Source organism: Brachycentrus maculatus, unplaced genomic scaffold, assembly GCF_059751285.1.
Source record: "Brachycentrus maculatus isolate JH-2025_06_01 unplaced genomic scaffold, ASM5975128v1 h1tg000008l, whole genome shotgun sequence".
NCBI lineage: Eukaryota > Metazoa > Arthropoda > Insecta > Trichoptera > Brachycentridae > Brachycentrus > Brachycentrus maculatus.
The window spans coordinates 430,938-444,843 of record NW_028280763.1 but is presented as its reverse complement, the minus strand read 5'-3'; the positions used below and the strand labels follow the sequence as shown (position 1 = coordinate 444,843).

Here is a 13,906-nt window from a genome sequence, read left to right as displayed (position 1 = left end):
GAAAAACTTATATTTTTTATGCAAAAACGGTGTTTTAATAAAAAAAAATAATTACGTCTAAATTTACATGGATTTAGAGAAAATTACGTTGCGACTTAACGAATACTGGGCCTTCAGCACGATGTAGGTCATTAGTATAAAAAAGCCACTCTACTCGAATCGCTTCGAATATCGTCAAATCAATCAATTTGGCGGGAATCGAACGGGGATCTCTTTCATGAACCCCGCCATAATTTGTCTCTCTTCGCCAGCGATAATTCAAATCAGAGCGGGATCAATTGAGACATAACTTTTTTTCAATGTCGTCATCTCTCGATTTAGGTCCGATTGCAGCCGTTCGATTTGTGAGAAATTTGCTGACAAAACAATTTGTTAAACTGACAGCAAGGCGATAATGAGTGGTTGGATATTTGAAATACATTATCTAAACACCTAGCCAGGGATCAGCAAACATTTTAAAAACGTCATTGGTTTAATCCTTTCCACTCTGACCATTTTTCTCATAAATGATCAGCCACTCTGATCAAAAAAATGTGACGTTTTTCTACCATTAAAATAAATATTTTGGTTCCCTAATTTTGGGACACTCATATGGACTGTCTAGCAATTCATATGACTATGTTAATTAAGATTCACTGTCTATCTATCTGAAATATTTTTTGGTAGAATATATGTACTTGGGTGATAGAGAAATCAGTGATGAAAGTTATACCAGCGCCGGGCCAGACAATGTGGCCCACGGAGCTGCCTACTAGAATCATACGGGCCAGAATGTCTGGCCTACAGAGTGGTAAGAGTTAAGGGAGAACTCGCAAACACACAATTCAGAATTCGATCCCCTGCGCGAAAAGCCAGATTGTTCTTGCGCATGTTTTCAAAGAATATATTTTGGGTACCTATACTGGGAAAAAACGTAAACTCGAAAATATGCAATTTTGACTTAATTGTGCATATTTACCACGTATTTCGAAGAAATACTTATTTTATCAATACTAAAACGGCGTTTTAAGTAAAAAATTCAATTGTGTCAAATGTAACCTGCGTTAAAACAAATTATAGTTGCAATTTATCGTATATTGGACCTTAAGGCCCATAAATCAATAACACGGAACTAAATTTTCTTCAAACCGAGCTAACATTGGTCGTAATTGATTTTTTCTTCTTAAAACCCCTTTTTGTATTGAAAATACAAGTATTTCTCAGAAATAAATACATAGTTTGAAAAGGAAAGAGTCATTGAAAGGTAAGGAGTTAAAAAATGATAAAGAATTTTACCAATGTAAATTTAAAAAAAAAAATATTCCAATATCGGGCTTCAAATGACGTGCTGCTCCTGATGAATGAATTCTCGTGTCTGCCAGTAAGGCCTTAACCAAGCCAATGACGGTCGTAAGCCCTGTAAATGCTCAGACTTCCATATTCTTTTATCTATTTTGAGACGTCAAAAAATAATACATACATAATAACTGCAAAATCAATATTGTTCTCTACCCCTGATTTGAGCGATAAAAAATGACGGTGTTGTAAGAGAACTGATAAGGAATATGTGTGAACCTATCAAAATACGGAAGATCAAAGTGTATACACATTATCCGACTGTTTTTCTAGTAAATGTCAGTAGTTGCATGGCTCTTGAGGAAGCGATACAAAAAATAACATACGAGAAATTAATCTGTCTGCTCATTAAGAGGTATGAAGGAGCATAGGGTCATACTTTGATCTCTTCACGGTCCAACAGAGAAAAACTAAGAAAAGAGGCTCAATCATTCTTTCCGGATGTTTAATTTGTTTATTTTAACATATTGCTCACTCCTTTCAACAACGTCATGTATCAAAAAACGTAATTTTCAGGAGATCGTTTTTCATGTTTAAAAATATAATACAATTTATTAAATATAAATATCAAGCCACTTATTGAAGTTTTTACTGTGGCCTCCATTGCTAAAGGACACAGTAGTAAGTTATTTGTATTTTAAAAATACATATCGCTCACTCCTTTCAAGAACGTCATAAATCCAAAAATTGATTTTTCAGGAGTACGTTTTAAAAGTGTAAATAAATAAATATCAAGCCACTTATTAAACTTTTTAATAACTAATAAGATCTATGACACAGATCTTTTTAGGTAAAACCTGAATGTTTTTTCTCCATTTGAAAAAAGTTTATTTTATTTAAAAAAAACAATAAAACAATACCTTTTCTACAAAATGCAAAAACAACACTTTCTGCCCTGTAGCGGGTAAATATTAAGTAAACAATATTTCAGTTTTGTTGGGATATAGTACATTTTCTGGGCATCCCGGAAACATGCACTACTGAAAATTGACGTTTTCTTTATATTTGACGTTGTTGAAAGGAGTGAGCGATATGACATACAATATATAATGCACATTTATAATATTCTTGATGAGTAATTTCCATTACTCATTTTGGGACATGGGATTAAGGTAAACAAGATTGGAAAACAAATAAGAAAACCGAGTTGATTTGACTATCTGCCTACTCACGTGATAAGCACTAACAACGTCTATTTATATGTATATCCGTAATTATTGTGTTAAGTAAGTACTCGAGAATTCAATAATCCCGCATAAAATCCTTCAACATAACAGACATTTGCGTAGATAGCTGATACGGGGTGTTATTATCCGATCGCTTCATTCTCAAGTATTCAAGATAAGAAAATGCAAGTGAGGACAAAAATCTCTGGCCAAACCAGATAATGACAGTCTCTAAAAGCTTCCGCCACATTCCGAGGTCCGGTATAGAATCTTTTGGTTTCCATTCGGACACATCTATTTAAAAAAAAAAAAAAAATCAGCAATATTTCCTTATTTACACCATAAGATATATATCATTAAACACGAAATTAATCACAAATAAATGTTCATACTTATTCTTAATTTTTTTGTGTGTATATTAGGTTAAAATCGTTAAAAACAATAAAAAATGTATTAAAAACTAAACTCCACCGACAAGACACACAAGGTGGCTTGGTAGGTCTCTACAAAAAAAGGTTCTAAATATGTAATAATTGTGATTAAAATAAATGTATACAAATAAAAAAAATTAAAAAAATGCAAACTTTATACAACATTGTAATTAAATTATGTTGTAAATAAATTATTTGGTCAAATTATAAACTTAAATAATAAAAATGAAAATGATATTTTCTGGCGTTTCTCATGTGTGTGACTGTAATCCAGGATTTATACCTCAAATACTAATATAAGAGTTTCTGCTTAGTAAAAAGCTTCTTTACATCTCACCAATAGATGTCTCTAGTGAAGTTCTAGTGATAAAAGAATAATGTTTCAAAATTGGTTAATATATATAGAACTTCCAAGAATTTGAATAGTGTGGTTGTCAATAATGGGTAGAATTGGTGAATGTTACACGTGCGTAAAGTGATCACTTAAACCAGCCTATGACGGTCTTTATACATACAACACTATCATAGACAACAGTATCCTGAAAGCTTTTGTCATATTCCCTAATCCAGTGTACAAACTCTTGGTTTCCATTGTACACATCTACTTTAAAAAAAACTTTAAAAAATCTTATATCAGTATTAAATCAATCATGCAAATTTATTCACAGTCAAAGATAAAAAAAGGAATTCTTTAATGGGTTCAAAGTCCCTATCACTGTCAGCGGGGCATGTAAGTTAATACTAACTAATGTTCTAATAGCCAAGGTGACTATCCATCTTCTTCCTTGCTCCATCTCAACTAATCGTCTTTGTTGGCTGTAAGGGTCAGCTCTCCTCGTCCTCAGATTGTAGGTCCTTCTATCATATACAATGTCACCTAGGTCCAGATGTGTTTCGAAGAAGATCTATGGCGATTGCCTGGTTGACAAAATGTTCAGGTTCCTTACGTTCCATGTGCCCATACCATCGCAATTGATACCTTTACCTTTCCTCTGCCTTACTATTGATATTAATTACAGCCAGGCTTCTGCGAATGCGTGAACTCTTTATTTTATCTCTAAGGGACACTCCAGCTGACCATCTAAGCATTCGCATTCCAGCAGTTTCTAGTTGCCTAGAGTAGGTGTTATACACCGTCTAGCATTCTTCTTCTTCTCCTTCTTTTTAATGGCTTTTCACCCATATTGGGTGTTATAGACAGTGTCGAGTTATTTTTTATTTACACTTTTTACATTTGACTTTCAAGTGTTAGTATTCCTGTCCGTCTAGCATTCGGAGTGGGTCTGATAATATTTGATAATTAGTACTGAACTATCCATCGGCAAAATAATAATGCAATATTTAATACACGGAAAATGATAGTCATGTTATGATTAATAATTCATAGTGATAAACTAAGCTTAGGGAGTTAATAAAAAAATCTCTGCACCACAATCGCGTGATCAATTTGATAAACCGCGTCAATTATTACTGATAAGAAGCCAAACTAATATTTACATACTTTGAAATATATTTACATACTGAGAATGATTAAACAAAAAGCATCAAGTTATTAATATCTGCCGCTCGATTGAAAATGCGTTTACTACGTTGTGTAGATAACTTTAGCTTTAATTTTGATCTTCAACAACTAACTAAAAATGTCAATTTCTTGAAAGTGTTTCGCAGATACTTTGTGGCACATTTTATAAACTTTATAAAAGTAAACAACTTTGTTGTAACCATTTTTTTGTTATTTGGAGTTGCTATGCAATGCACAATAAAAATAATAATTAGGGGTTTTTAATTGATATTTTTAAATCAAATTTTTGAAATCTATATTCATATGGTGAGTGGAAGTTTTTGGTAAGGGAATGTAATTAACTATGAGTATTTTAATGTTTTTTAGTATTTTTATGTTTTAAAATTTGATAAACCCTGATGATGACAAGGTTCTTGTCGAAACCGGTTGGTCAAAGTGTACTAATAATATATATTTTTTAATGTGGTTAAAACAAAGTTGTTTAATTTTATAAAGTTTGAAAAAGTAAAGTTTTTGGGAGATCAAAACCATTGAATTACCTATGTATAACATATTTTTAAAATAGTTATTTAAATGTTGGCTTTATTTTTCGATGACCTGTACTTGTTCACAAATCTGGGTTATTCCATTAAAAAGTTTTATCCATTTTCGACATAGATGAAGAAAAATATGGAAGTCTTAGTATATACAGGGCTTACGACCAATCATAGGCTAGTAAAGGGATCACTTTACACACGTGCAACATACACCATTCTACCCATGATTGACAACCACTGCACTCAAATTTTTCAAACTCCTAGACATATCATTAATTTCAACATGAGTTCACAACAGATGAAATTGTGATTTTAAAAGCTTTTAATTGGTTATTTTATTCACAACGTTTTTACCATTCTACCCATGATTGAAAACCACTTTACTCACATTTTTGTTACTCACATATAATTTTTTTAAGATTCTGAGTGCAACACACACATAGTTAGGAAGTGACATATTCCAGAAATATGGTCATATATAAACAGTGACATATCGCTCACTCCTTTCAAGAACGTCATAAGTCAAAAAACTTGATTTTTCAGGAGAACGTTTTCAAAGTTTAAAAATATAATACATTGTATTAAAAATAAATATAAACCAGATCAACAGATCTTTTTAGGTAAAACCTGAAGGTTTTTTCTCCATTTGAAAAATATTTAGTATATTTTAAAACAAAATTAAACAATACCCATTCTTCAAAATGCAAAAATAACACTTTCTGCCCTGTAGCGGGTAAATATTAAGTAAAAAATATGCCGCTTTTGCTGGGATATAGTATATTTTCTGAGCATTCCGAAAACGTGCACAACTGAAAATTAATGATATTTTATTTATGACGTTCTTGAAAGGGGTGAGCGATATGTAACACATTGTTGCCTTTCCTTGTTACAGCAAGTGGCCACGCCGACGGTGGTGAAGAAGATACTCCGCTTGAAGCAAGAGAACCCCGGGATGTTCGCCTGGGAGATCAGGGAGAGATTGCTCAGCCAGAGAGTGTGCGACCCTCACAGCATCCCTTCGGTCAGCTCCGTCAACAGGATTCTCAGGAGCGGAGGCGCGTGGGGAGACGATATGCCACAGCATCAAGGTGAGATCAGACGACCGACATTTTGAATCCTCTCTCTCTCTGGTCTCAATCCTGCGGATTGGTCTGTAGCAACAGATGACATCTCTTTCGCCATTCTCGCCTATTTTCGGAAGTCCTTTTCAGCTTCTCATACGTCGAGGAGCCCATGTCTTCGTATAAGTCGTTTTGGTATTCGCTGCGTGGGCATCCTCTGGCGTTTATTCCCTCGATCGTCCCTCTATTATTTGGTGCAGGAAACCCTCTTGTCTTAGCACGAAGCCGATCCATTCGGCACGTCTTTGGAGATAGTCGCGAGTAGGTGCTTTTTTTCCTTGATCAATCGTAGTACCTCGTCGTTGGAGATGTGGTCTCTCCAGGATATCCCGAACATTCTTCTATAGATTCACATCTCCATTTTAAATTAATAATTTTTTTAAGGTCCCGATCTCAAGCGCTTAAATCAGAATGCGCAGAGCCACGCTTAAGGTTCGACGTGTCCCTACGCTCGATTTTTTAAAGATTTTTTTATATAAAGAAAAGAAAACCATGGCACGATCAGGTATGCCAAATACTTGAAAGTGGTCAGGTGAGGAGCCGTAATAATCGGCGGGTATGTTTGAGGAGATGCATGAACGTGGAAGAGGCGAAGAATGTTTTCAAAGACAGAGTGGAGTGGCGTTCTATTCTCTCTGCCTACCCCTGCGGGGAAGCGGCGTGATGGTTACTTGGTTGAAAAACACACTTGTTTTTTACCACCTGAGTTTATTTTATTATGACAACTAGTTTCGGAAGGTATGTTTTCATCTTCAGGTCTAAATAAACTTAAGTAACCATCACCCCGCTTCCTGTAGTGGTAGGCAGAGAGAATAGAAAGCAACACTAATCTTTGCAAACAACCTTCGCCGCTTCCACTTTCATGCATCTCCTCATACATGATTATTTCGATTCCTGACCTGACCCCTTTTCAATATTTGGCATACTTGATATAATCATGTTTACCAAGGTCTTCCTCTGCTTCTATTTGCAATTATGTTCGTCTCATAAATTTGTTTTACTATTCCTTCACATGTTAAACCATCTCAACACACCCTTCATAATTTTATCGATAATGCTCATCTCAACCTTACATTCCTTCCTTATATCACGCTTCGAACATCGTTTTGACGCGCATTTGTTTTAGAGAACGCATTTTGACTGCATTCAGTCTACTTTCATCCTTCTTTTGCCAATTCAAAGCTTTACAGGGTTAGAATCAAGATTCCATTGTGTACTGCCAGTTTAGCTTTCGCTGAAAGGTTTTATTTTATATCTCAATTATTACTTATAATTTTCAAATATTTATTTTCGGACAAACAGGGCAAAATATCATAAAATACACCAGTAAGGAAATCGGACAGTGTGAAATATCTTATATGATCAGAAAACAATTCTCCTCTAGAATTTATTGGTATCACGTTTCCATTTAAACTTTATTACAAATGTATTTATAACAAGCTTTTATGTGGCCAGCTAGATCCTATAAATCGATGAAAATGTGAATTTAATCCATGTTTGGTATATCAAAATATATAGTACCTTACATGAAGTCCTAATGGGATTGGGGTGTTCAGAGTTTCAGAAGACAATCAGTCTAAGTACACCCCACCACAATCTTATCCAACATTCTTCTTCGTTCTTCCCAATTCTAGAATCGCGATCATAATGTCAATAAGCGGAACTTCCGAATTTGGAGTGGAGAAAACCCAGAAGCCTTTGTCGAGACGCCTTTACATCAATTAAAAGTAATTGTTTGGTGTGCTTTATGGGCAGGTGGAATCATCGGCCCATATTTTTTTAAAGGCGATGCCGGCCAAAATGTTACGGTCAATGGAGAGCGCTACAGAACCATGATTAGGTACTGACTTCTTCGTACATCAGTTGGTGACAGAGCTGTGGTTTCAACAAGATGGCGCAACATGCTATATGGCGGGTGCCACCATCAATTTATTGCGGAAAATTTTAATTTGAATACCTCTAAAAAATAACACACGATACAAGCTACATAAAATGACAATTACCGTTTATTTTGCCGGTAACGGTAAACAGTGATCACAATTGCACTTCTTATACTGCAATATTTCAGGTTTATAGTGGCATTTTTAATATTTTTTAAAGCGTATAGACAGAAATATTAAAAATATTTTAATGATTTATATGCTGTCGCGATTAACGTGGAATACGCCCAAATCACTCATCAACTTACGCCCAAATCACGCAAGAGAAATATTAATGAAATGACTTGTATAAACAGTTTCAATACACTTATCTCTGTCCATCCCGTCGTGGACTTACACTGATTAACCCATGAAGCCTGAACTCTAACATGAAGTCGGATTATGTTATAACAACTCTCTTTTCCAACACAATGGCTTTTATTGAGCCGTTAATACTGTGAATGCCTATATCTTATTCCGAATTATTTATATGTTTCTAAAATAAAGATACGAATAAAAAAAAGATGTTGTTATCTCGTTTGTGAAGCTGTAGAAATAATCTCTGCAGCTTGCGATTCGGTCTCACGACCATAAATCCCTTGAGAAGCATCGCTACGTAGGTACTTTTTCATGCATATTTCTCTGGCCACAAAGACTTTTGTTATATCCATGATATATATATTTTTTAAAACACCTTAAAGGAGCTTGTGCACTACACGGAATTTTACTGTCCGGCAGTCCAGTTAGCATTAACAAACGGACAATTGGCTTGTGCACTTGTCCGTCTTTCTCCGGATCGGTGCACTCGATCGGTACGCGATCACGGTGCGCGTGAACTCGATCACGCTAAAATGTCGTAGTCGCTTTTATTTGAAAAAACTGGACTTCCAGACACTAAAAATTCCGTGCAGTGCACAAGAGCCTTAGGACGTTTGACGGGAAGGGTATTTTTACCTTCTGCGCCGGCCTCATTTCAAAGTCAGGAAAGAAAGAATTATTTGATGTTTTTTATGAATATTATGTACCGATTTCTTTCTTAAAGTCTAAACTATATGTACACAATTATAGATCGCCAGCGGTCCGCAGGCGTAAAAAAACATCCATCCGAAATATAATATTATAACATAAAAAGTGGATTACCTTTATCAAATTTTATTTACTTGGTACTATTAAAACCATGTATCATTTCATAAGTTATTGATATTGCACAGGTGCAACAATTGAAAAAAACGAGCTAACCGTCACATGACGTTCCCGCAGGGATAGGCAAAAAGAATAGAACGCCATACCAATCTGTCTTTGCAAACAATCTTCGCCGCTTCAACATTCATGCTTCCCTTCATACATACCTAACAATTATTTTGACTTCTGACCTGACCACTTTCACATATTTAAAAAAAAACATTCCATTACATTCCACGTTTTCCTCGGTATTTCTCTCCTTCTATGATCAATCACATTCGCCCCATAAATTTGTTCTACTGTTCTTCACCATTCATTTGTTCCACACATTTAAACCATCTCAACACACTTCTCGTAATTTTATATATCTCAACTCTTTCCTTACATGACCATCTTTTGCCATCTCCATTCTTTACTTCCATACATAAGGGTGGAAACCAGGACTCCGTTGTGTAATGCCAGGTTAGCTTTCGTTGATAGGTTTTTATTTGCTATAACTGATTTCAGTACACCATTCACTCTATTCCCAGCATTCACTCTCCTTTCTATATCATTATCAATCTTTTTGTCCCTAGAAAACATACTTATAATGTTTTTTTAAGATTTATAAAAGTAGATAAAGGTACATGAATATTTAGAAAATAATGAATAAAGGTGGCTGGATAAGTGAAAAAGAAATAAACGAATTATATGATAAAATAATCAAATAAATTTTTTGGAAAAATTTATTGTGAAATACTTGGTTTCTTGTATTGGTTTAGTGTGTTCTAAAATATAATTTATATTACGTCACGAAAAAAAAAGGTTTTCCTCAGGGGACACCCGGGTTTGAACCGGGGACCTCTCGATCTGCAGTCGAATGCTCTACCACTGAGCTATATCCCCACTTCGCAGACGCGTCGAAAAAATGGAACACTACCATGTTTTAAATTAAATACTATGTACACCCACGTAATACCGTGCATTCTTATCTGCTTCAAAACACAATACAAACATCGGTAAAGTATCAAAATATTTTGCTGAGATATGAAAACATAATATTTGTTTTAAATCCATTTTTTTCAAATTTTGTACCACACATTTCTATTGTTTGAATGATTAGCCTTCCCCTTATATTAAGTCGTCATATGAGGTCTTAAAAATAGCTAAGTTAAAAGTGCCACCAATTTGTTGGAATAGTACTTATGTAACAATTTTGTGAAGTAAATATTAACCTATTTTTATTGAAACTAGTCGTCAGAGAAAGTCTGAAATTTCCATCAGCAGTTCAGAGTACTGTCATATCGCTCACTCCTTTCAAGAACGTCATAAATCAAAAAACTTGATTTTTCAGGAGAACGTTTTTAAAGTTTAAAAATATAACACAATGTATTAAAAATAAATATCAAGTCATTTCTTGAACTTTTTACTGTGCAACAGATCTTTTAAGGTAAAACCTGAAGGTTTTTTCTCCATTTGAAAAATAATTAGTATATTTCAAAAAATAATTGAACCATACGTTTTCTTCAAAATGCAAAAACAACACTTTCTGCCCTGTAGCGGGTAAATATTTAGTTGAAAATATGCCACTTTTGCTGGGATATAGTACATTTTCTGGACATTCCGAAAACATGCACAACTCAAAATTGACAATTTTTGATTTATGACGTTCTTGAAAGGAGTGAGCGATATGTCATCGGACCATATTTTTGAGGTCTTCCGACGCCTTTTTTACACTTCCAAGGTCTCCATTTCAAAAAAAATGGGGTCCATCTTGTCGGTTCCTGTATTGCGATATGTTCTGCCATTGCCACTTCAGTCTTGTCATGAAACAAAGAAAACAATATCAATAAATGGTATCCGCTATTTGGCTTCTGTTCCTGATTTCTTTATTTCTTCCTCGGGCTTAAACCAAGCATGGATCTTTCCATGGATCGCTGTGTGCATTTGAGCTTCTCTGCGTGATTTTTGTTTTCTTTTATAGATCAGATATGTATGTATATACATGTAATTAAATCATTTTGATCCCTTAGCCCATGTAACGGTCATTCAATAACATTCCTCATTACTAAATGGGGCAATAAATTAAGCAAACAACCCATTTCTCCCGATCTTGATGGTTTTATTGTATTTCTGGAACCATCCATTCAAGAGGTGAAGGAGTACCTAAACCAAAGTGAGAATACTAGCAATACAGGTCTCGGGAGATATTTTGAACAAGATAATTAAGATTTAATCTGTGCTTAACGCCCCACCAGAAAGGTCCAACAGTGGAACCAAAATTAAATGGAAATTATACCGGTGAATTAACATTGAAATAAACAGGAACGCAAGCCTTAATTTAATTAGAACCAAATGCCTATCATTCGAACCATATTACATATCAATAAAAAAACTTAGCTCAGCGAACACATAATGGTTTATGATGAAACCAGAAATATGTATGTATTTTATCAGAAACTATTACAGTTACGTATTTATGTATTACCAAAAATCTCAATTCTGAAATTATTTAACATTGATTCCTAATCTTGTATTGAAGTGATCGTCTCTTTTCTTCTACCATGATTCCTTATCAAATATTGATATTCATGTATTTTTATCTGATCTTTCCGAGCAATTTTAACAAGCAAAAATTATATTTTTTTCTGCTGACACTTGATGTCTGAAAGACAATGGATGGTTGTAAGATATTTGTTAAATAATTTAAAAAATAATCCATATATTTTTGTTTGTTTCAGACGGTTATAATCGCAGTCATCCCGAATCCTCGGCAACTCCTGGCACCAATTTCGTGAGTCCTATCAAACCTGGACTCCCTCATTCGATGCCAGTACCAGGGCAGCCTCCAAGAATGCCTACATTCTTCCAACAACACCCTCTTTCTCACACTCAGCTCCAATCTCTCTCGGAACCAACACAAGCCCATGCTTATGCTCAAAACAGACTGGCAACCTCTTGGCTCCATCATCAGCTGCATTTAGCATCGCAAAGTGGTCAACTGTTAAAGCCGAATCCCATATCACCATGGCAAAACGTGATGCTAGGCTGCAGGACCCAAGAATCGAAAACACCGTACTTTCCATATGCGTCTCTTCCGGGTGATGGCATGTTTAACAGGCTACCAAGACATCCTAGTCAATTCGAAACACATATCCAAACACCGAATGAAGTCAGGAGTAAAATGAATCATTCTTTGATCGGTAGCGATGACTCCTTAGATAAAACCTCCGAAATCGATGAAGACGAAGAAGTACAAATAGTTCCGGCAGTCAAACCAGAAACGAGCAATATGAAAAAGAAAAATCCGTACTCTATTGAAGAACTATTGAAGAAACCATCGAAATTAGCCAAACACTCATCCGAGACGCTCGACATAACCAACTCGGTAATCCTTCGTCAGCCTTGTGGGATATTACTGTCGAATGAAGCGGAAAGTGCTTTTGTTCGAATTGAGTCTCCTAAAATGGAAAGATCCTCGGCTTCTGATCACAGTCTAAGCCCAAGGAGTTATAGGGAATCTCCTGACAGCTGTTATGCTGAGAACTATAATTCTGACCATAGAAGAAATAGCTGTGATGAAGTTATAGATACAGTAAATAACCAATCTTCTTCAACAGCCATAGAAGCGTAGAGATACATAAATCGTTAGAGATTTTAAGTGCTTAGCATAAATATATTATTTAAACCATATCCGTATTATTTACTCCCTATGTGGAGCATATTGAGTCCACAAACTGTTTTCAAGTTTTTCTGTTGGCTGCCAGCTTCTTTGCAGCCTCAAAAGTCAGATCCGCCTCCCGAAGTTCTGACGATAACTGCCGATGAATTGTCAGCAGTGGTCGTCTTGATGCCTTGTAAAAGAGGCAAGCTTGGTTAAGGCTCTCGGGGGCATACGGAGTACATGGCCAAGCCAACTGAATGAACCTTTTCTTGACGACAGTTATGACCAAGATTTGCTGCGTCCTACGCCTTATCTCTTCATTCCTCACAAAGCATCAATATGATGTATCTAATAAGTATAATTAACCTTTCTGGACTTTTATTCAGGAAAAATTATGTTAATACATAAATAACTTTAATGAACTCGTACCTACTTAGAAAATAGCAGTTTGATAACCTGTATTTTTTTTAATTATACCCATTGCAACCATTTTTTATATTCTCCAAATAATCATTTTAAAAAAATGTTAAAAGAAGTGTCATACCGTACTTTTATATTAATTTCCCTTTAAAAATAATGTTTATTTTCAGATGTAATAATAATGCTTAAAAAATATGGTTTAGAAAAAATAATAGGTAGGGTATCTACATTTGATTATACTATTGATAATAAAATTATTTATTAAATTAAATTAATGTATTGTAAATAATAACTGTTTTAGTTAGAGTAAAATAGAGAAAAATGAATACATAACATCAATTATGTAATTTACTGATGAAAGTTATTTACAATTAATAAATTATAAATGAATGCAGAATTTAATGCTTATAATAATAATACCATAGACAACAGTTTAGAAGCCAACGCAATTTTATGATTTTTGTTGTTGTTCTTCTTCTTCTTCTTATTCTGCTTGGTGTAGGCTTTGTGGCCTGTTTATAAGAGGGATCAACCTCCTGCAATGTCGATTTCCAGCTGTTAATCCATCTCTTTGGTTGTCTACTTTGGGGTTGACCGTGCAGTGCACCGTTTTTGTTCGTATAAGAATAAT

The 13,906-nt window shown here is 34.7% G+C and overlaps 1 protein-coding gene and 1 non-coding gene across 2 annotated transcripts in view; one reads left to right on the top strand and one right to left on the bottom strand.

The window, feature by feature from the left end:
• Positions 1 to 13,819, top strand: part of LOC148313568 (uncharacterized) — a 64,075-nt gene extending 50,256 nt beyond the window's left edge. Inside the window, exons 3-4 of the mRNA XM_088260803.1 lie at positions 5,883 to 6,078; positions 11,933 to 13,819. Coding sequence (XP_088116929.1) covers positions 5,883 to 6,078; positions 11,933 to 12,825 — 1,089 coding nt within the window. The 3' untranslated portion in view covers positions 12,826 to 13,819. The remainder of the gene's footprint in view (positions 1 to 5,882; positions 6,079 to 11,932) is intronic.
• Positions 10,026 to 10,097, bottom strand: TRNAC-GCA (transfer RNA cysteine (anticodon GCA)). Its single transcript has one exon. It is a non-coding gene; the product is annotated as a tRNA-Cys (tRNA).
• Positions 13,820 to 13,906: the final 87 nt, after the last annotated feature.